The 26,875-nt window shown below is 38.3% G+C and overlaps 1 protein-coding gene and 1 long non-coding RNA gene across 4 annotated transcripts in view; one reads left to right on the forward strand and one right to left on the reverse strand.

Annotated features, from left to right (window-relative positions):
• Positions 1 to 20,902, forward strand: part of rnf24 (ring finger protein 24) — a 30,394-nt gene extending 9,492 nt beyond the window's left edge. For 2 of the 3 annotated variants that reach the window (XM_044189131.1, XM_044189130.1), the window contains exons 2-6: positions 4,688 to 4,837; positions 8,287 to 8,329; positions 9,263 to 9,304; positions 14,260 to 14,339; positions 16,426 to 20,902. In XM_044189131.1, the coding sequence (XP_044045066.1) occupies positions 4,695 to 4,837; positions 8,287 to 8,329; positions 9,263 to 9,304; positions 14,260 to 14,339; positions 16,426 to 16,567 (450 nt within the window). In that variant the 5' untranslated portion in view covers positions 4,688 to 4,694 and the 3' untranslated portion in view covers positions 16,568 to 20,902. Of the gene's footprint in view, positions 1 to 1,039; positions 1,182 to 4,687; positions 4,838 to 8,286; positions 8,330 to 9,262; positions 9,305 to 14,259; positions 14,340 to 16,425 lie in introns of those variants that run through there. The other variant, XM_044189129.1, reaches the window with a different exon arrangement.
• Positions 20,903 to 25,221: 4,319 nt separating this feature from the next.
• Positions 25,222 to 26,010, reverse strand: LOC122872966. Its single transcript, XR_006377342.1, has 2 exons — positions 25,794 to 26,010; positions 25,222 to 25,701 (listed from the first exon to the last, which is right to left on the reverse strand). It is a non-coding gene; the product is annotated as an uncharacterized LOC122872966 (long non-coding RNA).
• Positions 26,011 to 26,875: the final 865 nt, after the last annotated feature.

Below are 26,875 nucleotides of genomic sequence, written 5' to 3' on the forward strand. Positions count from 1 at the left end.
AACTCAATGCAGCCTAAGCTGGCAATTCATTAGAGGGGCATTTCAGCTCTGGTGGAGCCACAGCTCGGCGATCTCTGGGGTTGAAAAAATTAAGCCAATGCAGAAGTGCCAAAAACTGCAGTTCCCTCGAATGGCCACTTGAGGCTGGCGCCAAAAGCTAGTCAATCCCCATAGACCACCATGTTAAAATGCCTAACTTTACAGCAGAAATAAACATGTTTACAGCCTGGTAGCTGGAGTAGGGCACTGTCAAGATGGCGATGTCCGGAGCCACCCACTTTGACCTTCACAACGGCTCCTCAGAAATCTATGGGTGACATCACGGACACTACATCCATGTTTTATACTTTTATATCTATGATCTTTCCCCATTTTTGGACTATCCGGGAGCCGGCGGATTCAGGCATTGCCAAGATGGCTTCTGCTGTAGCCACCACACTGAATTTCACACTGGCTCTTCGGAAACCTATGGGTGACGTCATGGAGACTACGTCCAAATTTTATACAGTATATGTTTAAAACTGATTTTCTAACAAAAAAGTGCTAAAAATGTAGACATCTCAATGTTTTTAGCTTCACCTAGGAATTAGCAGTTGCTAATCTTGTGGTCACAGGAGCTGCAGCTGAAAGCTGAAATGACCATGGAAATAATCAGATATTGGCAAAAAGTTTAAAAGGGCATTCCTTTGGACTTAAAACCTCATAGTATGCTTTGAACAGTATTTTGTAAGTTTGCGAAACTGTGGGTTATCAAATAACTATTCAAAATCATAGAAAAGACAAGTCCTTTCCTTAGAGACCTCTGTTGTTACTTAATTATCTACTATGTAGGATGGATTGACGGCGTGTTTGTCTCAAAACTTGTCTCAAATACCCAGAGGTATTTGTTTGTGCGTGTGGGAAGTATATTGCTCCGCAGCACGTTTCGTGTGTTCAGATAAGCAGGGGGAGGTTGTTGTGGCTGTTTAGACAGAGACACCAAAAGGAGTTAGAGAGTCAAGCAGGGCTTGAGTTGGCATGGAGCCTTTATGAACGGGGCAAAGAAGGGCTATGATCCAAACAAGTCAACAGGAGGCAACCCACTGACAAGGCTCTCAAGAACAAGTCATGTCACTTCTCAAGGGCCTCTGTTATAGATCTATACAGACTATTCTGCTCTTCAGCATGAAGGCGCCGCTTGGGTATGTGTATGTTCACCACCAGTTGACCCCAGTCCTTTTTTTAAACTAGCCGCAGAAAAGTCAGCGTTAAAGTAAATGAAGGAGTATGCTACCAAGTAGTTGGCTAGTAATAAGTTATTTTTTCATTTCATTGGAGCTTAAACTATTTAGTATTCGCTTTATTTGATCACCTTATGACTTATATGGAATTGTTATTCAAAATATATGAATTGACAAATGTCCATAGTCCATAAGGTTACTTAATTACCTACTGTGAAGAATGGAATGTCAGTGTTGGTTTCATGTATCTCCAGAGGTGCTTGTTAGTTTGTGTGAAAGGCATGTAGCTCTGCAGCATGTATGTGTGTTTAGATAAGCAAGGAGAGGTTGTCTGGGCTGTGTTAGGGACAGAGAGAGAAGCAGTGCTCGAGTTTGACACGGAGCCTTGAAATTGGGCGAAGAAGGACTATCAAGATGACGTTGTTGCATGATTTATCTACAGCTGATTAAATTGCCTGCGACAGTTATATAGTTAGCTGGCGAAATCAACAGCTGTAATGGCTCATGCTGTTGTTCATCATGAAATGATGAATCATTCAGCCTTAGCTCATCGCACTATTCCCAACCACAACTGCACCTAGACCTAGTTTCCCGGGCCTGAGGGGAGATATTTCATCTTCATCCAGAATGCCTCAGCTTATGAGCATTTAATATGATTACATTTGAGCTTCTCTATAATTTCAGTGCCATTGTTTAGACTCTGTCTGTCTTGAGGGCAAGGAGTGGGTGTTAAACAAGTGTTGTCTAAAATCACAGGTATTTCAATTCTCTCTACTCATTGGAGCTGTTGGATAAAGTTTTCATGGTAGTCCTATTAGCTTGTGGGTTTAGTACCCTCACTTGCTCCATCCCGTGTCTAAGCTGTTTGTCCCATCAAAAGATTTATCTTAAGAGCTGGGCGCATTCTCCTAGCCACCATTTGAACCCCATGGACATGATGGTGCTATCTTTTGAGACAAGGTTGTTGGGCCCTCGCCTCAGCAAAACATGCCAGTGATATTTACTTTCAGTGCAAGCACAGTGTGCTCAATTTGCACAATGTTTCAAAGTCATAGTGAGACTTTGAAACATATGTTGGAAAGAGAACTTCAAGTTACTAATCCTGTCAACCCTATTCTCTGATATCATGAGCCAGGCGTCTTACCAAGAACACTGTCGAGTGGCTCCACATTGAGGTGTCCATCATGACTGCTGGAGTAATGTTATATATATTATATAGAGGTTTCTGATAATGCTGAGAGAGTATTCCCCATACTGAGACACCTTAGTTATTTAATAGAGAGCAAGTTTTTGGGTCTCTGTGATACACATATGGTGTAAAGATAAGCAGGAAAAGATTGTTAATGGCCTTAGCAAAACCTACAAAACTTTCCACTATCCACAGGAGTATTAGAGTGGAGAGGCACAAGACAGGGTTTCAAAAAGAGCAAAAGTTATTCCTGTCCTCTCCTCCTCCTCTTCTCCGGGTGGGCATAGACATGTCTGGTCATGTCCCTTTGGTATATTGAGTAAGAGCACTTGACCAGTAGATCCTTGTTGGTGTTCCCTGGCTGTTATGAATCAGCTTTTCAGAGGGAATTTTTTTAGGTATTCTCACACAATGTGAGCAAATAAATGTTAATATATAGCCTTTATAAACATTGTTTTTTCGCACGTTTTATAACAAAAAAAGGCTGTGTTAGCAGTGTACCAGTATGTATTTTAAAAGTGTATTTTAAATAATAAAAACAAAATGAAGAACCCTTTCTCGCCGGATGGCCTCTCACCTTGTTTATGGAAAATAAAGAGTGCGGTAGAATACTGTAGGAACAAAGCTCTAGCTGTCTGTTACCCATATAACGGAGTCAAAATCCTTGTATGTGTATACATACCTGGCCAATAAAGCAGATTCTGATTCTGATATAGGACATAAATGAGAATTGAATGTAGGCATGGGACGATATGAAAATTTCACACATATTTTTATTGCATCACAGGTAGGACACACATCTTTTTAGTGAAAAACAAACAATCAAACAATCTTAAATACAGTTATCATAAATCATAAGGCCCCCCTGCATAAATAAAGGAAAATAAATAATTAAAAAATAGCAACATTGTGTGAGTCTGCTATATCTTATATGATGATTCCTCTCTATTCCGCTCTATTTAAAAGGCTCTTTTAAGCCCAACTGCCGTTGGCATTGGGCTTTTCAAGTAACTTGTGAGGATATTCACAATTATCCCGATAATGGAAATTTACCACGATCAACTTATCTTGAGTGTTTTTTATCTCGAGCCGCGATAAAATTGTATATCATTCCATCCCTAATTGAATATATCCTATAATGTCACAGTATGTTTTTGAGTTGCCTTTTATTACTTATTGTGCCATAGCCCTGCTGTTGGCTTTCAGTGTAGATCTTGAGGTTTGGACATCTGACCAATTTAAACAAACCCTAGAACAGGAGGGTTTTGCTCTGAGTCGTAAATCAGCTGTGCAGGAATGGCCATTGGCTCATTAGTTAGTGGCAGGAGGGGGTAAAGGGGTGAAGTAGTTATTTCTCCATAACCTACTGTGGCGTTCTATTGAATTACTCCAATGTTTTTAGTGTCTGTGTGTTTCTGTGGACCAAAGCACTCTTTTACCTGTTCTGAAACAATTAACCAATATCAGAATAGGTGCACCAGCTGCCACGGCAGGAGGGAACTAAGCCTCCCCTCAAATATATTCCAAATAGATTTTATGAGCATTTTTGAATAATTCAAATGATTTAGACTCTAGAGGCACTGTGAGTACAGGATAAACAGGAATGTCATTTCTTTTGGAAAGGATTATCAGTTCAGATCCAGATAATATTTCTGTATTAGCACAATATGCTGTCATTTAAAAAAGTCTTCTGTTGCATATTTGGGGGCACACTCACACACAGACACACACACACACACGACCTGGAGTGACTCACTTAGCATGATGTCGTTCTTCCTCAAATGCCACTCTAGGAAATTGTCTGTTTTCCTGTGCCTACTATTACTAATGCCCATTGATCTTTATTAGATATTAAAGTCCACAACAATGTGAAAAAATAAGTCATGGTTTAGTATGTAACCCCCAAAAAGCAGCAAAAGTAAGCAAATTGTGTTTTCTGAATAATGCCAACAGAGATCTGGCATCCAAAACATTTTTTAAAAAATGTTGCCGCCTGCAGTTGAAGATGTGAAAACACTGTACAGGCTGATCTAACATCAACAGTTACAGTAAAACTAAATTGAAAATGAAACCAAACCCTGAAACCCTGTTCCTTTTTAATATTGAAAGTAAAACAATTTTGAAAGGGATATTAAAGTTCAGTTCCAGTTTTCCTTTGTGTCATGCTGCATCATTATTGGTCCAAGTTTTTTTCTGTCCACAGGTAAAAACAAAACAGTTTGTTGGAAATGTGTGGTAATACTCACGTGTTGTATGTCATTTGTCTCTCTCCATCCAGAATATCCATGAGCTCCGATTTCCCGCACTACAGTTTCAGGATGCCAAATATAGGGTTCCAGAACCTTCCCCTCAATATCTACATTGTGGTGTTTGGGACAGCCATCTTTGTCTTCATTCTCAGCCTCCTCTTCTGCTGCTATTTAATAAGGTAAGATCCATGCACCCTTTAGCTTTGGATTTGGCTTTGCTTAGAATTTTTATTGTGTTTGATGTTGGTTTGCTGTGTGAGTTTGTGGCAATAAGTGTCATACAGGGGTCTCTTTGGCTAGGCAACACCGTCTATTTACCGGGTGCAACAAATCATTAATCTGGAAAAGATTATAATGAACCACGTCGACTGTATTATCCTGCTCATGCGTAGCCACTTTCCAAAAAGCCAGGATGGAAATCACAAATATGAATTTATGTCTTTAAAGAAATACGTTTTCAGGCTTGCAGAAACCAAAAAGTCAGCTGCACACATTGATACCTCCACAAATTATTACAGCATTGGACAATGGCTACAGTTTCTTTGGAGGGATCTGGTGCATTACAGATAGCTTGTCCTAAAAATTCATGTACACATTCAAATTAAAAAGCAAATTCCTCCTTTCCATTCCTGCACACTCAACTTTTTAAACAGATTTTAAATTTACATGTGAATTTACAATTCACATTCACATAGCTATGTTCAGAAAAGGTGCAGCCTGACATAGTGTAACTCTTTTGACTAGCAAACCTTCAGTACCAGTACTTATGTGACAATTGAAAATTATAATGAGAACTGAATGCTGATTCTCTAAGACTGCCATTATGCAATTGTTCTCATAACACATCCTTGTACATTTCAGGTCACTTTAGCTCATGAATTATTTGTTCAAAAGTGGAAACACTGCCGTGAAGGTCAGTGTTAAACATGTCTGCAACCTGAATTTGTTATGTTCTGGAAATCTATGCAAAATATTTAAATTAAATATGTAATAATGATGTAGTTTCTATCCAACAATCTGTATGGCACTTGGCACAATGGCTTTTAGTTGAGTCTGAATTAATAGGAAATCTTTTTTTTTTTCTTTCTTTCAGAAATGTTTGTATTTGTCGTGCTAATAGTTATTTCACAGAAGGGCAAAATGTTTCAACAGCACAGTTTGGAGAAGGTAGCTATCATACTACAATTGGTGACTTTATAATCTGAATTTATAGGGAAAACAGTAATATTATGCTGAGATCCAAAGCCGCTTGTCTACATTATTATGATCATGGCACTTGGCGTCAAAGAAACTAGTTAGAACCCTTTTTTTCCCCCAAGAGCCACTTAATCTCCTTAATGTCCTCACCATATTCCTACGTTAATTACATTTACTTTTGGCTCTTCATTAAATTTGCATTTAGATGTTAAAATCTCCTGTTTGTATTCAGCTTGTTAAAGCTCCTTTTTAAGCATTTAGACTTGAGTGTAATCCAGTAATTATTTCCCTTAAAGGAAAAGTGGAGGTGGTTACTCGTCATTCCCTTGACCCTCTTCACTCGTCTAAACAAATTGTCCTGGCTACTGTTGCTGCAGGGGTTTTCTCCTGGCAGCGACAAACTGAACAGAAATAATGTCCAACATTTTTTATCTAAGACAGTGAGAAGCAGCAGTTCCCAACAAAATTCACCCCTCGCCACCCTGTCATATCCTATCTTGCAGGGCAAACGGTAAGTAGGTTGACATCAATTGTGTTCCTACAATTCCTCATCTAGCTGTAAAGAGACTTTATAACTTTGATGCAGTACCATGATTCAATACTGAAAGTCAAGATTGCCAGGTTTAGTCACTAAAGGCAAAAAGAGCGATTTTGCTCCATAAAAGGCGCCTAAAGATGCAGTCTCCCAAAGGACTGGCCCAAAATGAATTCAGTTATATGTAGCATCATGCATGATGAATATACAAATTCTTCTTTTACAAATTTGTAATGGCCACTGCTTAGTTAAACCTCAAAGGCCAATATAAAGGGGGTATCCTATATGTTTTTGTGCAGTAAGCATAATTGCTCTTGTTTACATTAACAGGTGAATGAAGGGACTAAGGAATTCACATTAGAGTTGACTTGTGACAGGTCATTATTCCAACAGACAAACTTTCACACATAGTTTGACACAAGATAGACTCTCAGAGAAATACTCAACCACCTCTGTCAGTGAGTCTTCAGTCCACACACAAAACGTATTTCTTGAGCATAGGGTGTTTGTGAGAGTAAGGGACAGGAGGCCACGAATGCTGAATTCATGAGCATGGCCGTAAGTTTTATGGATGTGCAACGTTTATTTAGTGCTCATGAATGTTCAGCGAAGGGACTAAACCATTTGGACATTCCTGACTAAAATGATGGCTGACACACATGTTTTACATTTTGAGTTGCCCATTGACTGCAGTCAAATTATGCTAATGATAGCTCTGAGAAGAACCTGTAGAAATCTGTTTTTCATTTGTCAGCCGGTTATTCTCCTTGCCCACTTTGACATTGTACGTAAGGGCCATTGAGCAACCCCCATCAGTCACCCACGTCCCCCTCACCCATGACCAGTTGTCCCCTACCCTTGGGAGTCTCTGCACCTTTTCCTGCTGACCTCTTTCAAAATGTCAGTTTCTCTCCTAGACTGTGCTGCTTGTTTTACAGATCCCTCTCACTCTGCTGCGAGAGGTTAAGGTTACTTGTAATGGAGGTAAATCTTACAAACCTATGAATTTCTCCTATCTCTCTTGCTCTTGTTTTCTTCCCTTTTTTCTACATATTTTATTCTCATTCTCAGTACCTAGATTATCTTCTCATCCAGTGCTCTTTCTGTTCCCTCCTTGTTCACTGAGTTGTTTTGTTTTTGCTCATTTACAAGAGCAATGTTTATTAAGAGTTATGCCAGGAGTTTGATATAAACCTAAAACATTGGTTGTATCTGTGGGTACTCTTCCTTTTTACCTGGAGTTTTGCAAGCATTTTTAGAGTGCCTCAACAGCCTACAGTAATGCTTTTAATGTCTGATCCAATGTATTTTAGGTGAAATTGTGAGTTGATATTTTACTTTAAGTCCAGTGTTTGTTTTGACAAGAAACCAAGGCCTAAGGCCTTCTGTTAATAAGTAACTTGGCTTACTATTGCATTACTAAGCAAAACAAATATTTAACAGAGTTCAGGAATTACGTTTACACTTATTTTTATTGTTACATTTCCACTCCTTTCTGTAATTTGTTTATCCAATTAATATTTATTCAGTCAGTAGTCTCATGATTGTTCTACCTGACATATGCCTGAGGCAGAATCATCTCTGCACTGCTCTGCCTTTGTCTCTTTTTGAGATATATCATTTGTAAAGTCTAGAACCGGTATGTATACCAAATTATTATTATATTCTGTATGGATTGAGAATTGTTTTTTAATTCTAACAACCATTCGGTACCACAATGATACACTAGAATAGATTGGTGTTAGAAGGCAAGTATTTAATAAGGAAATTACCTCCATGTTTGTCATTTTTCTCTCTTTTTCCAGGATGTATGAATACTTTGTTTCTGTTTAATGTAGTCAGTTGGAGAAGGTCACCTACTAATAAAAAAGATGTTTTGTCTTTACGTCTCCCCAGGTTACGGCATCAGGCACACAAAGAGCTATATGCATACAAACAAGTAAGCACTCCAACACACACACACACACACACACACACACACACACACACACACACACTGCAGTTCAGAAATCATACAGGATTGTCAAGCAGAAATGAAGTGTTGGAGTATGTGTACTTGTGCAGAGAAATTCATGAAGATCTGATCCCTAAATGTAAGTTCAGCTGGTGCATGAATTCATTTCTCCTAACTCCTCTGGCAGCTGCAGGTATTTTGAGGGTTATGCTGCTCAATGGATTTAGTCCATTTCAAAATATTTTCAGGTTTTTGGCGAGCACAAGTGTACTCCCAAAAATTCTGAATTGCACTCAAGCTGAAGGGAAGCAAGTGGCTCTGCCAGAAAAATCAGGTTCACAGTTAGCTGGGGCTGAGGGTGTCAGCAAAGTATAGCCTGCAAAGCTAGTATGAGGGAGTCATGGAGGGCATAAACATGATTCTCATGTCCTTTTTAAATTATGTAATACCAGCATGCAAAAACACCCCAAACATGTCAAAACACAACACACACACACACACACACACACACACACACACACACACACTAGCATAGTAGATGCTATGGCGACCATTAACTCTGTAATTTGTCTCCCTACATATCTTACTACCTGCCAGCTAAAAGCATTAAGGTGTGCAGCTTCTCTGTGGGTTATTTAAGACTACCAAGCTCATATAGTAGACACACATACAACAGACACGCACACAAACCCACACACACATTTGTGTACATGCATTTACTGTAAACCAGCAACTATATTATAGTCCATCTTATCTCTGTGTTCCTTATTCAGTCGGACTGGTTGATTTTTCATCTCACACTCATTATTAGCTGTTAAGTCTCTCATTGTATTTCAAGAGGAACTGGTTTCTGTTACCGTATTACAGTGTTAGTGAAACAGTGACTAATCTTTCCTTATCTCTTATTATCCCTCTCAGGTCATTCAGAAGGAAAAAGTCAAAGAGCTAAATTTGCATGAGGTAAGCACTCATCTTCTTTGTTCAGTTATTATCAGTTGATGATACTTTAATACCATGTTCTCCTAAACAACTAGGACTGTCTAGTGGGCAGAATATTCTGTAATGTAACCTGACAAGTACACACTGTACTGTTATATCAGCTTATTTGGACTAACCAGTATAGTGCTACTTATTTTTAACAATGCTTCAGCCACAATGTCTTCCGTTTACGTGGTCATCCTTTTTGTACTTCCATCCTCTTGGTTGTACAGTTACATGGAAACCCATGATATACTGAAGGGGCAATTCATGCTATCATTATGAACATAAACGTCCTCAGCTTCGAGATGGACAATAAAAGGTTCCAAATGGTACAAACTCCTGTTAGGTAATGTGTATCAGGAGCATGCATATAGCATATTTCTGCACATATCAGGACACATGGTAATGTTTGGGCTATTTGCACAGTTGTAGTATACACCTCTGGGTTTTTGAGAATATATGTCTGTGCTTCTGTTTTTGAGAGTTTTCTGGGTTTTGTCTAGTTTGGCAAAAGTAATGACATAAACACTGTTTGTTATTTAACATTCAGTATGTCTACCTTGACACACTGTCATGTGAAAGCTACCATTATTATGTAAAGCTGCATGTCTGCTCAGCTTGGTTGGAAAATTACAAGAAGCAGTCAGTGTGTAAAGCAGCCTGGTAGTCTCCAGCCAGGAACACTATCCCTTTAACACTGTTGTGCAAATGAAATGTTAACAATAGCATCTTCATGTGTGCTTTTTCATGGGGCTAAACACAGTTTCTTGTCATCGGTGTTGGAATTTCCCACTGTTTCATCAGGCCTCAGGCTTTTATTATTTTATATTTAGAAACTGAAAGAAAGCATCAGAAGGTGTCATGTGAGTGAAGACTGTGACAGAATAACCAGGCTGTATTTGTTTAGGGACAATAATACATACACACACACTAGCCTGGGTGGATAATCCAGTTTTAAAGGCTCCCACGCCAAAGGATCACCCTGTAGACACACGAGTATAGACTGAGCTGCATGAATTAAATTGCAGCATTTTAATGGAATATCTAGAATAGGAGTGCTAATATGGGATCAGTTTTCTGGTCAAGTCATGTTCACGTCAGTTTGATGTGTAACCTGACCAGTTATCCTTTTTGTATTATGCCTTTGACCCCTATCTCCATTTAACTGTCCCATATGTTTGTGTGTAAAAAAATACCTTAATGTAAAGACTTCATGTCATACAATATGGTGTGAAAGTAACGTTGCTGTATGCCACTGATCTTTTATTTTTTTTGTATTTTCTTTTACAATTGCAGTTATACACAAATATACATACATGTGTGTTAACAGTTGGCATGTACTTTGGAACAACCTCCCCCAGCCCTCTAACCCAGTAAAACATATTGTTTTTATGGTGAGATTGTGGTGTGCCTTTCATTCAATTTGCACTCATAATCTGTGTGTAATCAGTTTCAACAGCAAATCATTTTGTAATCAGCTACTGGGACTAACTTCTATAGTAGAGAGTGAATGAAGGAAAGCTTAAAAAGTGCAAGTTTAGCAGTGGGCTTTGTTTCAAATCAGCAAGCTCAGAAAATAATCAAGATGTGGTGATGTTGAAGTAGAAATGCTCAGTAATGAAGTGATTACATTAGAAAAGAAAACTAACAACTAAGGCTTCGACTACACAACACAGTAAATAATTACATTTAAAAATGTCAATATCTATTACGGTTCCACTTGTGTATCTACAAGGAAAGGTTTATAAAGCTAATGCAGCAGAAATCATTTAACAAAATTCTAAAGAAAAGGAAAAGAGATGGAATGATTTAAAAGATTGCTCATAATGATAATATATTTACCACAGTATAAACTATAGTGCAACTATTTACCCTGGCCTTGTGTATCCAGTATATATTGTGAAAGGATGATGGCATCTAGGAGTGCAGTCTCCTGCAGGGGCCTTGGGATATTGTTCTCTGATGAGCCTCAAATCTTCTATGACATGCTCCATGATTTGCTTTGTTATAATTTTAGAATACCTATCAAATTTTAGGTTAGGTTTCACAAGAATAATGGGTAGGATTGTATCCTGTTGTTTTATTTTTCTATCCATATGGACTAGAGATAATGATTTCATATTTTATACCTTTATCTTAAAGTAATCATATCTGGCATTATAAAGTTCAGTGTAACCATTTCTGTTTTCATTTTGATAATGTAACTGGTTCACTGTTTAAAGTGTTTTTGGTATTAGATTAGAATGAAGGCCTGTTAATATTTATGTCATAGTAAAGTTAGGAAATGGCTGTCACCCATATCTCTATGCTGGATATTGACATTAGTGCCTACTTTAAATATTTATTTTCTGATTGATGCTTTGTGAAGAGTTTATTGCAGGTTTTTCATTGTGTAAAAGTCCAGGAAGACATCCAGTATGCCATTGAATAATTTGTTTATTTTGTCCATTGTTCAACATCACAGAACTAATGTTATTTCTTGTGTAGAGCATTGTGTGTGGTACCACTGGGATTGAATGTTTTTTATGGCGATTGCAAATTAGTGATCAGAATGTAAAGTTATTGCTGATTCATATGTATGCCAGTCCAAATTTTTAATAAGCTTTACCTGACCTGCAAGCCTGAGTTTCATACATTTTCCTTAAGCACAAATGTTTACAAAGTGTATGGAAAGACAAAAATGGAAGCAGACTAATGGAGAAAGAAAATTAGAAGCGCTTGGTATTAATTTATCTGTTATTTACACAACAGAAAGTACTAAGAAAGGAGGTGAAAATGATAAAGAAAAGAAAACACGGGCAACATGTCCTCATCACTCGAGATCCAGGGAGAGAGGGACTGTTGGTTGAATACCCACTTTTGGTTAACTAGTGTCTATTCTGGCCACAAATTGCTTTTGATGATCATTCTGAGCCTTTTCTTCTTTTCTTTTCACTCTTATTTTTAGCTTGCTCTGGTGCTTGGCTTTCTTATCAAGCTTGTTTTAAATTGTACAATATTTTGTAACTTATTTCTACCACATATTTTATGCTTATTATTTTGTGCAGTACATTAGTTTGTTTCTAGCAGAACCAAGAGAATCTCAGGACATAACCTAAACTTTTGACATAATATTCTATATTAAACATAAAAGACTGTTCTTCTTTAAACCAAGTTTGTTACAAAGCCCTGGCATACATTTTGATTTGTAATTTCCTGGCATGACAATGGAATTTAATAAAGTTGCTTTTGAGTAATTTTTATTGTTCTCTCCCTGAAATTTTTATAGTCTTCTATAGACTTTGAGCAACTCAACATTTCATATTACATAGGCTAACAACATTTCTTGACAGGCATAGGTTAATGTTTTTACTCTGATCAAATCCATGATCTGGTAATGTTTTTCCACAAAATGAAGTCCATGTGTTTTGCATGGAATTTGTAACTAAAGCTTACAGGATTAATTCACATAATGGGGAGAACGAGGTTCTGTCAAAAGTTGATGAAGGGTGCCAGATGCCAACTGTGAGTGTGACACCACAGACAAGCCACTGAAAAGAACAAAAAACATTGATCTATTCACAAATAAAGAGAGCAAAGCAGACATCTTAACAGAGGATTGTTGTGTGTCGAAAAATCCTCAGGGGAGAAAGCTAAGAGCCCCCGTGCTGTTCTTTTTATCCTTCCTTGTCCTCCTACCCCCCCATAAGGATGGCTAAAAAAGAGAGAATCTGTATGGCTAAGAGAGTAACAGTTGCAGGGTTACATTAGGAGTCACCACTGGTCACCCATCCTCCATTATCACTTATTCAGCAGTTGTCAGGTACTCTGTCAGACTTGACAGTTATCAACCTTGTCTTTTCAACTAGCACCACCATGGAGTGATTCCACCATTGCAGTTACAGTTGGCAGTGATGCCTTTAACAGAACACTCTTGATATATTTTGGTATTGTTGACATGGGTTTGGTAAAGACAACATGCAGTTTGAATAAAGAGATCAACTTTAATTCTTTATGCAAGAGAAACCCCAGTGAACAAATACTACAGAGTTTGACAGTTTTGAACAGAATCAGTTTGTCTTGATGGCAACAGCTATGTAAATATTTGGTACCACCTTGAATGACCCAAGACGTACAGTAGCTACTGTATTCATATAGCACTTGGTGTGGCTTGTGGCCATTAGGTATTCATACACTGTACTTGAGCTAGAGCACTGGGAGGCTTGTGGGTTTGCCACTGCAAGGATAGGCATAAGGGTCTCCTGAATTGTCAGGCAGCAGGCAAAGAAAGGTGAGTGCCCTGGCAAATGTTTATTAGTTATGGAGCCTGTCTTTTGGAAAGTGAAGGAAAGACGGAGCGTGAGAGTGACGAAGGTAGATGAAGTGCAGCGTCTCTAGTGATGTGAGTCAGTACCAGACAAACTTGGTGTTTTGATTTACCAGTCGATTTATGCCAGCCCTCACCTATGATCTGTAGCTCTGGATTGTGACTGGTAAACAATGGAACTGTAAATACAAGGAAATGAGTTTCCTTTGCAGGGTGTCTGGGCTTACCTGTAGCTGAAAAAACCTACCTAAAGCTGACAAAAAGTTGGTTCTTCATTTCCATCATCCATCATCATCAGTTTTTGTTGAAAGAAAAAAAAACATTGCCACTAAAGGTAGCCTCTGGCCACAAACTGAACAAGTCCCCAGTGTGAGTTAAGTCACAGTTATATAACAGAACATAATTGGTCAGTTACTGCTCTGCTGTTACTGTCAAATTTTTTGCAGATGTTGGCCACAGTTGTCTTTTTCCATGAGTTCTTGACCTTGGTTGTTTGGATAGTTTGTTTCCAAACCACCAACGCAAAGCTCAGATTAAGACTAAAAGAACCAAACACCAGAGAACAACCAACAAATTGTTGCAATTACCTTCCTCAGAAAAGATCTCTAACTCCCCCTCTCCCTTTCAGATATGTGCCGTGTGCTTGGAGGAGTTCAAACAGAAAGACGAGCTGGGGATTTGTCCATGCAAACATGCCTTTCATAGGAAGTAAGTATAAACTTTTGTTGACATTTATGGACACACACACACACACACACATACACAGAGTCAAGGACACATGGATCAGTACAGATTTCCTTAACAAAGTAGTACATTTTCATGCATCTTTACCTGCTCTTAGGCATTTTAACCCACAGTGAGTAGATGTTAAAAAAATATTGAAAAAACAAAGAGTCAAAATTTTCTGATTCTAAAGGGAAGTTATTGTAAAGTCATTGCATGGATGGAGTACATGTTTGTGACTTGACAAAAAGTTCATAGTTATATATTTTTGTACATGAAACTAAAGCCAAGTATGTATGAAGTGAGAAACTAAACAGGACATGATGGATCGCTTGAGCCAACTTTATCCCACACCTCCCCCCGTGCCCTGACCATTTCAACTGAGTTGTTTATGTCAGCACGACAACTCCCTTGGCCTAGTTTTTTCCCCCCAGTTGCAGCAAGAGTGGTCACCACTCACTGAATCCACTGTATACACACTCCTTTTAGTGTGTGTGCAAGTAAAGCCATGCTGTTTTACAGAGAAAACAAGCATTCCAAGCAGACCGTTACCAAAAACATTCAGTGGTGAAGAGCATGCAATCTTAGGTAGGTAAGGTAAAAACATTACATTCATGAATAATATATGATGTTTGCCATGTACATTTAATGCTCATGTCACACACACTTTTGTAAGTTACTACACAAGTTACTTCTGGCAACCTGGCAAGTGTCAGTTTCATTAAATTTTTTGAACTTCCATCGACAGCTACATTACAGTTTTGGTTTTATGAACCTCACACTTCTTAACTTGTACTCACACACAACCACAACATAGAATAGGGCTGTAACTAACAGTTATATTCATTTAATCTATACAATAGTGATACATACCCATGAAAATATCCCAGGGGCCAAGGTGACGTCTTCAGATTGCTTTTTTTTCTGGTCAACAGTCCAAAACCCAAAGATATTCAATTAATGAAATAAAACAGACTAAAGCAGCAAATCCTCACGTTGTTAAAGTTTGAACCAAACCTGCATTTTGGCTGTATTAAAGTCACCCCTAGATTAGTGAACTGTTGGGTGCAACTGTAATATGGAGTACTAGAGAATTTATTAAAACTACACAGCCCCTCTCTCTGTGTCAGTGATTGACAGTGCTGGCACCACAGCTGGAGAGCAGAGCAATCTCACAATGATGATGATTTATTACATCACCTAATGTGACCTCATACACTTAATTAGTGTGGTTGTAGAATGTGATTGTCACACTTGTTCAAATGAAAACATGTATGAGTTAAGCATATTTAGCTGCGGTATGTGCATGGCCACCACATACTGACCCTAAATAGCTGCCTCCTCCTAATCCCATGATTCAGTACTCCTGTGGGCAAGAAGCTGGGCCATTGAAGTGCCCCTGAGCCACTGAGGGCTACATAGGAGCTTATATACCACTGACTATTCACACAAAGTCTAATCTTTGATTATGACACACTCCCGTAGAATTGAACGGTGGCTGTAAAAGTTTATAGTTTGCTTCTTCACAGAGAATGGAAGCTGTGGTCAGCTTGGATTCTTGGCATTTACAATGGATTCCTATAATAACATGTTTTCATTGCAGAACAAAAATAAAAATCTAAACATCCAAAGGAAATCAAACCACTTCTACAGCATAAAAACCCTTTTCTGCTGTCCATTTGTACTCTGGTGGACCCAATATGTAATGGCTGCATCGTTTCTAACTTATCGCAGACATATGTTTGCCATTTCTTTACTGCAATTTCTTGTTACTTATCGATTGACATATGTGCCAACACAATATGTTTATGATAAGCTAAATTCATCCAAAAATAACACATAACACTATATTATACATTATATTATGGCAAGATATGATGTTTCAGTCTAAACTCTTGTGTTGAAGTGTTGACACATTAATCAGTGTAGTCTGTGTCCTTATATAGAGGCTAGAATAGTGACTTTGAATAAGCTTTAAGAGTCAAGCTAACCCAAGTTTACATTTCCTGTACCCCTTATCTCTGTCTTTCTTTGCCTTAATCGTGTGCCCGCTGCTTTGTCTTTCTTCCAGGTGTCTCATTAAGTGGTTGGAGGTGAGGAAAGTGTGCCCGCTGTGCAACATGCCCGTCTTGCAGCTCGCCCAGCAGGCTAGCAGCATGGATCCCCCTGCGCCCATACAGCAGCCTCTGCCCGGGATCGAGAACCTGGTGTAGCGGACTCGTAGCCTCTCCTACAGTACACTACAGAAACACACAGTCACACATCCCATCAGTCATACTTTCACCTTTACAGGTATGAGTCTGTGGACAGACCGGAGATACTGGAGTTAATGCGCAGATACTCACAAAAACTGTGAATCTGCACCTCTCTTATCCTTTCATTGGTTCACAAAAGGATTTCCTTATATCAGTTCTGACTGATAATCAACTGTGTTCATGTTTTTCTTTTCGCGGACAATGAAGAAGAGTTGATGTAGAAGCCAAGACTTGGTCGATAACTTTTTCACAACCAAAGCACTTTTCTGGGGACACCAGCTAAAGACCAGGAGAAAAAAACACAAAAGCCAAGAACTACAATACACTAAAAAAGATTTTTTTAACAAGCACTTTACAAGAAGTCAAACCTTAATTGCTTGTGATCATAGTAGCAAGGTCATGTTTTATATTTTATCATTAACTATTATTTCTATGTACAGTACAAAGCCACATGGGTTTTTATTTTTCATTAGTAAACTTTGATTTTTAAACAATATCTCAAAGGGACAACAATGCCTATGTTGGTAGATGTCAGGAAATTTGGACAATGCTTTGTATTCTAATTGCACACACACACACACACACACACATAAGACATTAAGCTCAAAGCAACCTCGAGACTTTATGTCTGACTAAATGTGAAAGGTTTGAATGTGTTGAAACCCATAATTTTTCACACTAAGCCTATAGAATTTGTCATCACCTGTCTGTCCTTAATTACAATGTGACTGTTGTTATTAATCCTCATTATTCTGTCAATACAGGAAGCTGATAAAGTGAAGAAATTATATTTTCATTGGAGGAATTTACCGGATAACATCCTCTATATACGAGTGCTGTTAGGCAAGCGCAGGTATATATACTGTCCCCCCAGGCATTACTCATGATTTTTCTTTATCAGAAAAACATTTCAGGGCCTCTCCAACAGAAAATCAGAGTTTCAAAGTAACTAATTCAACTACTGTGTACTATTATCTAAACCAGTATTTGTGTGTATAACCTGGTGCTTTATCCATAGAGCTGTTTTACAGAACAAACACCAGTAATGAGGCAATATTAAACAAAATGTAACGTAAATGTTCCAGTTTTATTTTGCTCTGCTGCTGCATCAGTTCATTTTATTGAAGCTAAGCTGTGTGAATGTTACAGTGTCTTGCTTCAGATTAAGATCAAGAAACTTGACAAAACAAAACAACAAAGGTTGAACAGCCATGTTGATTTATCTTAAACTAGCATCACATATCTTGCTCGAAAATTATTTATAATTCAATGTTGAAAGAGACCAGGATGAAGCAGGCTTGTGCTGTTCAGCTCCTACTTAAAATGTGCTGCATACACAGTTGCAGTTATTTTTGCTTCTTCCCCAATAGATGATCTGTATTTATTTTTTAATTAAATATAATTTCTTGGTACAGCTGCATAGAGTGAATGAGTTAGTGGATTTGACACCTGCATCAGAATTACTGCCCTCAGCATATCATCAGCATATCTTTTGGTCAAGAGACACACTGCTTTGTAAAACACACACACACGTGCACACACGGGGAGGGGCTCGAACTGCCAGAGTCAGTGGTCAGCAGGTTGTAATGAAGCAGCATTTTCATTCATACACACACACACACATACGTACAGGGTAGTGCTTTTTAGCCGCAGTATTCTGGTGCTTTCGCCTCTCTCCCTCTTTCTGTACGGTACAGGGTGCTTTTTGTTTTGTGCTACACATACACACATGCAGTGCCACACATACTGTAAGCCCTGCCGGCTTTTGTGGTCATTTTTTTGCCCTTGTCCCTTTTTAGCTGCATTTGATGAATGTGTTGTGGGTAAATGTGCTGATCTAAAATGGTGGCAAAAAAAAAGCTGTGCTTCAGAGTGATCGACCTAAGATAAGTTGGAGATTGTCTTTTACCTATGATATGTTTATTATATATATATATATATATATATATATATATATATATATATCTTTAAAGACATAATCCGTGATCCAAAACAAACAAAGGTAGTCCCACTTTAAAAAAATAAAACCAAAAAATGGAACCTGTTATCAGGACTGACATAATGAAATACATTAGACAACATTTAAATCAAATTTTGCAATGTGTTCTGGTGCTGTAAAAGGCTTGTTTACATGTTCTTTTATGTTTAAAAACATTACTGAGGGAAAATAAACAACCGAACAGGCTTATATATATTTTGAATTCTGATATCTTTGTGAATATACTTAAAAATAACAAAATAATATGTTGATTGTACCTTTAACAACACAAAATTCCCAATTAGACTGTATTCTCTAACACCAAACACTGTCATGGACAGAGTTGCGCAGGTTCCAAACACATGAATGGTTTTAAAAAGTGACAATACATTTCACCTTCTATGGCAGGAAAGCATTGTTACTCCGACCTCTGTGGTTTGAATGTTTCATCTCTGTTGAATGTCTGCCCACACCCTACAGTGATGACCTCTGTGGTTGGGTCAGAGCATGCAGCAAGGTGAAAATGTCAACTGTTAGATGAGAGCAAAAGCAGGATTTCTCTCTCCTGTGTGTAGCATATTAGTCGGTTGTTCCATGCCCTTAACAAGGTCCAATCCTCTGACAGTAATGCAGCACTATGCCACCACTGATGAGAAACTATTAACCTGTTAAAGCAACTCAAATTCAAAGAAACATATTGCCCACATTAGCCTTATTTGAACAAAAACTGCCACAATTACAAAACAAAACAAAAACAAGGCTGTGTTAATTGGCAATATCACAATATTACAACCTCTTCACTCTACAGTATATTATTAATTGTCATTTTTATTGCCTGGCCTTTCAGTGAAGAGGTTGTGGCTTTATGTTGAAGAAAATAAGCAGCATAAGAGCGTCTCTTTAGTATGTTGTGTGATGTACAGTATTTGGTACCTTTTTGCTTCTCAGTCTTTGGTTTAGAGGACATTCTCCCTCATACCATTATCCCCAAAACGTCACTATGTAAACTATACATCGGCGAGTATTTCTGCCACTGTCGCTGAAAGACGACATATTTTGTAGCTCAGTGCTAATAACACAAGTCTTAAAGCTTTCTTCCTGCTAATGGCGTTGTCTTGGAATGTAAGGTTCACGAGATGAAAGCAAAGAATATGAGGCGATTTAATGTGAAAGCATGCTATTTTGCATAGTCAAGTTGCCACTGATATCACCACTGTTAAATGTATGTAGACACTAGTATCAGTAGTGGTGTATTTATACAGAAGGTGCACAAAAAACGTTCCTTCATATAAACTAAATGGCAGCTGAACACTTCCTGCCATTTGGCCATCCTAAGTGTTGTGTTTGATTGTAAACACTTTTAGCCTTTCCACCTGAACTTCCCCGTTTCCTCCCTGTGTGCCGTCCTAATCCCACTGAAGTGCCAACCCAAAATTAACTGTTATGAATCAAAGTCCCAGCAAATATGAAAGAAGGTTCTACATTTTGAAAGGAAAGGAGATAGGTGAGAGTCTTTCTCAGATTATGGCCAAAACAAAAAAAAAGAATGGAAACCGAGCCAGTCATGAATATAGTAATAAATGGCTTCCCACCACTGAAATCACCATTGATGTCAGTGCTGCTTCTGAGTTAACGCCATTATAAATAGACAAGACAAAATCAGATGAAATACTACAGTCAGGAACACCGTTTCGCATCAAACATTTATGAGTAGAGAGCGCCTGAATGATGGCATCAAAAAGCCATTTATGTTATTGTCCCTTCAGGGCACGAAGTTTGATGGCAGACAGTGTGTCAAATATGTCAAAACTCTACTATTTTATTTAAAAAAAATAGAAAAATGTGGTACACACATCCTCTATAGATGAGGGGTTTCATTATATTTCCAGGGTTGGTTTTAGCGACCAGACTATTTAGGATTTTTAATCTATCACTGCCTCCCTGAAGTGAACTTTCTTCTTGTTTGTATTGTGTGTTATTTATTCCTCTGTAGCTCTCATAGTGCCCTTCCAACTCACAAATAACTCCCCCCTTTGTCCAAACAACCCACCCACCCCACCTTTTTGTTAACACTGATTATGTTTGTGGACTCTCACAGACATTGTAAAACTAAGAATTCTGCAGCAGAATATTTTTGGAGACAATTGCTGTACAGTATTTGTAAGCTCTATTTTTGTATATTGCTATTTTGGAGAAAATAATATGCATTTTTTTTTCTTTTTGTGTTTTTGCTAATTTCATGTTTATTCATTTTAAGAAAATGTTGCATGTGACTGACTTGAACTGTAAATAAAATTTCCAAGTTTTGGAAAGATTTGAGTGTTTTTCTTTGCTCACACAATCAAAAAGTCTTTCCTCTTTACCTTGAATACGATCCAAAGTTATGTAATGCTTCAGGTATACAACATTTGATGCAAAATTGTTATTATATTTCTGTTAGATACAAGTAAAACAACTGATTTGTTGTCCAGATTCAGTTATGGACTGATTACAAGTTTGCTCAGAAGTTTTATGAACATCTTTGACTTTATTTAAAAACGATGGTTTGGAAGTTGTCACGTTGACCAGAAACATCTTTATAGATTGTGTAATACCGCCACCTTGTGGTTAAATAGCGTTAGTTCAACCGATCTGCAGACCGTGTCTATCTGATGACCACATTCACATTTTCCTTATAGTCACACTGCTTTTGATAATGAGATGTATCATGCTCTATACTGAATATAACGGCGAGGCAGTCATTAAGAAGGCTGAAATTGGATCACCAGATTTAACTCTAAATAAGACAACATTGACACAGCAGAGACATTTAGTGGGGATATTTAATAACCTCAAGTTGAGTGGTAGTCCATCTACTGTTCCTTGGCACACCAACATGGCTCAGAGACTTACTAAATTATTGTTGAAACGTACAGTACATATTGTATGCACACCTATAACATTGTCGGGTTCACGATGAACAATAGTAAAAAAGGATAGAAATTGATGCAGGAAAACCAGACATATGTTTTTAGTCCACTCATTCTTTTGTCAAAGCCTGGCCAAAGATACTCTGGCCTGGCACCTACATTACTCACAGTGCGGGGATTCAGGTGGCGTTATTTTTTGCATCAAGTCCCGTCCTACTGTGCTGTGCTGTGCCCTGAATGATAGAGATCCTAGGTGCTCCCATGCCTGTGACTTATTGCATTCGTTTTCTAGTTGGTCTTTATTACGAAATAGGAAAGATCTGAAGTTTATCACACCGACACTGTACTTCTGAGGGGCAGCATATGTTAAGATAATAAGCATAGCCTTTTCCCTAGATAAAATAACAAGTTATTTTAACTGGAATGTTTTAATTTCAAATAAGTTTGCCTATTTTGTTATCTTATACAGTTGAGTATAATATGTTCAAGATTGAGTATAATATGTTAAGTGAATAAAGTTGTTATGATTTGCTGAGAAGCAAATGTTATATGAACAGGGGGTTACACTGCATAGGGTTCAATTGAGCAGTATCCACTCTGTAGATATAAGGATTTAAAATATATTTATATTTGTATTATTATTACATTATCGTCAATGTCAGAAGTGTTATTGGTGTTGCTCGCGGGACTTCACGAAAATTGGAGCTGGCATCCAATCACAAGGATGCGTCGAAGTAACGAGCTAGCCAATCACAGCACAGTAAGGCGGGAACAAATATGGGGTGTAGAGACGCGTTCAGGCGTGATATGCTAGTAGAGGCTAATGTAGCCGCTATCCTCAATCAGGGACGAGGCTACCTTTCGCACCCCATAGGCTACCGAGGTCTGGTAAGTTTTCTTCTCTCTAACTCCACATTCCCAGACTTTTTGTTATTTTCAAACTTCTAGTCTTCAGCACCGACCGACGCATCACTTGCGCATCAAAATTTGTGCAGTTCCCTCTTTATACAACTTTTTCCACATATGCAATAGTAGGCTACTCCCCAAGACCTGTAAACAGATGTTTTAATTTCTGTTGGCTGTTCACTCAATGTCACACGAGAATCATTGACATTGTTCACTGACATATACTGTACCTGTGCAAGTAGTTTCACACCTATTCACACCCTGATTCTTGTGACAGAGGAGTCTCACAAGACTGACATGTGGCCTTAGTGACCCTGAAGTCATATTTTGAAGTCAATGTTTGTGTTGTGCCTCATGTTTTTATCCTGCATTTTTTTTCACTGCTGTACAACCAATTAAGTGATTGAATGATTGTGTATCAGGAGCCAATCAGATCTTCTGAGGGGTTAATTGACATTCACATTGGCTATTAGTTGGTTCTAGAGAGTTCAATAGATATGTTTGGGATCAAAGTCTGGCTGTCTAATGTGCATCAATTAATTTAATCCACATGTCAACTTGTAAAGCCATTTCCAAGTCTAAGCATATTCTAATAGATAACACAGCAGTGATTACAACCACTATCACCACTGACATTCATTAAAGGAACAATTCGGCACCTTTTTATGTGGCTGTCCAGTCAGTGTTGATGGTAAATGGTCAATTTAAGCAACAAATCCCTCAGTGTGTGCTATATTGACCGCCCCAGCCTGTGGGAGTAAGTTAACCCCCTAGCCTATAACATTAGCTATTACTTTGTTGGCCAAAACATAGCGTTATGTTAGAGAAATACTCACTCAATGGTCATCTGCTCTCTCGGCCCTGCTGGTCTTGATGGTCTTTTCCAGTTTATTTTTGGGATCATGAAGAAGGTCTCCAGCACACCTCTGTCCAAGTGAGGAGTAAAAGTTTAAAAGTAACGCACACTCGGGCTCTCTCTGGTTTGGTGTCAGTGACAGCATCCAACTGCCCACGCTGAGATTAATTGCCGCAGAATGATTCAGTTTCTGTTGGCATTGGAGGGCAATTTGAGAATAGGCACCACCAGACGCTGTTTGCTCTCCGCGACTCAGGTTCTGGATGGTCCCTGGCAGCCATATCCTACAGCACGGCTAATGCAACCGCAGCTTCAGCCTCTCTCCGCGGCATTTGTTAGGCGTATACTCTAGCTCGAATAAATACGGCTGAATATCTGAGTTAGCCAAAACATTGTAAAATGTATCCTCGTCCAAAATATTCTCCAGATGCCATTTTGGTGGCTGTTCAAAAACATTTGCAACACAGCCGAAGAGAACAAGTTTTGTTTTTGAGTGGCATCTAGAGCACGCCCCTTCGCTACCCAGAGGCGGAAGCTAGAAATCCAAGCTGAAGTAGCCTGTAGTTCTTCCCTACCTCCAACTACGTCACTGTCACATCAAATGACGGCACTGGATGCAGGAAAAACTACTTGGCCAACTCAGGCTTCTCTGTCAGTTGTATTGTACATAGCACGCACTAAGGAATTTATTGCTTCAATCAACTGCATTTACCATCAACACTGATTGGACATCCACATAAAATGCACCAAATTTTTCCTTTAAGAAATCCTAACCGTCTTCACACAAAGGTGACATCAAAACACACACCTCTAAAGGGCAACTCCACCTAAAATGATAAGCACCTTAAAGCAGGTGTTGCATTGTTAGCTAATCTTGTGATTGTTGTACAAAGACGATCTGTGTGAAAATCTAGCTTCCCATAATTCACCCCACCCAGTTATAGTGTGCTAACGTAGTACATATTGTGTGCTAGAGCAGTACATATTCCAAAAAAAATGTGTTTAATTACCACAAACTCATATGCATAGCAAACATCAGGAGTACTGACTGGTTTCTGGGACTCCAGTCAGGATCTAATTTAGCTCTAATAAAGGGACCCAAGGCCCATAGTGGTTTAATGTTAGCCAGGACCTGTCCTTCATCATTACACACTGTTCCCCATTTGTATCGTAGACAAGGTTCATCTGTTGTGTGTGTGTGTGTGTGTGTTTGTTTGAGGAAACAGATGCCTTTGTACTTTCACATACAGAACAAATTCATATCTGACTGATGTTTTCATTTTATTTTTCTGAAACCAAGAATGTGTTTGAATGACGACATTAGAAGAAACAACTGTAAAGGATTGTCATAAGCCATTCTTTTACTGTGTCATAAGCCATTCTTTTACTGTGGGTGAGGCCTGTTTTTTTAAACGGTGTCACTTTGACAAATAGTCTGTCTCAAGATGTCATTTTGATGTATGTTGACTCGCCCAGGACACATTTAAGGTCATTAATCAGAACCATTTCTTGCTGCCTGATTAACAAAACAGACATTAGAAGGAAATATAATGTGGAAAGTTTGATTTTTGTAATTACTGAACAAGGATGGAATATCCTGAAGTATGCAGATGATAACTTGTTTACAGACAGATGAATATATAAAGCAGAGACTTTGCAGTCAAGATGGGCTGTATATTCAAAAGCCCAAAAGATCTTTTTTGAGGTTTGTTTCAAGAGTCGCTATTAACATGAAACTTACATGAAGGTAGATTTTTTTTACTTTATATAGACATAGGCTATAATATATTTTCTTTTAAGACTGTTCACTTTATACAGGATTTTGAGAAAATAGTTCAAAAGTTCACCTAAATATCCCATTGGTACAAGTTTAGCTTGACTAAAGTTTTTGAAAAAGGCTGTGAACTGGGCAGGAGAAGCCTTGAAAAACAGGCGTCAAATGTTTGATGACAATAACTTTAAAAATGTTCCACGAAATGTTTATTATAACATTTTAACACACTGGATCATCTAGATTGTCTAAACCTATCAATCAAACACCTATCAGTGTTTCTTAACATGATTATTAGGTTATATATTTTAAACATAAATTACATACCATGTTTCTGTGTAGGTAACAATGACAATATATTCTGTAAAAATAGATAAAGGCAACACAACCAAAGTTATACTGTAAAGAGGAACTTGTAGAGAACAACACTGAAATGACACACAACCAGACTGCTCGTGTACATGATCCCAGGATGTGCAGCAGCAGTGTTAGTGGCAGTGGTGCTTGCGTTTGTTGAGTTTGTCGTCATCACCGCTGTCGTCGTGTTCGCAGCAGTCGTAGCTGCTGTGGTCGTAGCTACTCCAGTCGTGGCTGTGGCGTTCGTGGCTGTGACGTTCGTGGCTGCGGCGGTGGTGTCTGCTGCGGTCGTAGCTGTCTGACCATTTACTGATGCTAATCAATAAATAAAGCATCAATATAAGAGTACTGTATCCCTTTTCCAAAAATTGCAATGCACTGTAACACGAAAAACACGTTTTACTCACCGACGATCAGGAGTTGAATCAGAATTGTCAGAAGCATTTTAAATCTCTGTTACATCTAAAAGAAAAAAATTAAAATGATGTTTTCTTACTTGATCAAACAAAACAGTTCCTTCCACTTAACATGCAAGTTAAAGATTAACCAAGTCTATCAAAGAAACAAAACTTAAACAATAAATGATGAAAATACTACACACTAAAAGACAGAAAAATACTTGTATTACTTACAAAACTTCTCTGGGTTTTACTGGATATAGATAGCTGCCTTGTGCTGTGATGTTAATGGTGCTTTCTCAGTCTTTAATTAGTTCACCCTCAGATGTGCACCTTTAACTCAACCTCTGAGTTAGTCACTGCCTTTATATGTTGAATGACAGACATGAAAAATGTCATGAAAGAGACCCAGCTTTAAACATGTTTGAGGGATGATCATTCCTTCCGCATCGGTCACCTCAGTGTAATGAACTGCTTTGTTTATCCGTGCATTTTAAAGGATGTCGGTTTATTCTACTGCAACTGAAAGGATTTACAAAGCAAACTTCAGCTAACTGAAGGAGTTGTCCTGCAGTGTGACACAAAGACAGCAGTGTGTATATGACAATTGTGAATTTTTTGTGCATAGCCTGCTTAGGCAGTACCTTAACAAGGAATGTGTCACATAAAGTCCATAGAATGAGAATAAAGATGAGGAAATAGCAGGGTGTCTTTGTGCGCAACCTGCTCTCCAAATGTACTCAGCTTTTTTGAGTGAACATTACAATACAATGTGTTTCACTGAAACCGTGTCTCGTGATTCATTTGTGCTGCATTAAGTTATATGTCACAGTCAATGCAGTATGTTGTTGGAGGTCAGAACAACTGAGTGTAAATCGTAAGTTTGCTGACTTTAGCTAACATTGACCATCATAAGCTACTGGTCATACCAGACCAAGTAAAGGTGTAGCAGCAAAACTCCTGAGTGTACTGGAGTCATGAAGGGTGTGTTTAATTGCTTATAAATTAAATGTTTCATTTGTAAGAGGAAGATTGTGTTATTTATTCTTTCAATAGTTACATGGTCTCACTTTAATCCCATTGTCACTGTA

Source organism: Siniperca chuatsi, linkage group LG3, assembly GCF_020085105.1.
Source record: "Siniperca chuatsi isolate FFG_IHB_CAS linkage group LG3, ASM2008510v1, whole genome shotgun sequence".
Taxonomy (NCBI): domain Eukaryota; kingdom Metazoa; phylum Chordata; class Actinopteri; order Centrarchiformes; family Sinipercidae; genus Siniperca; species Siniperca chuatsi.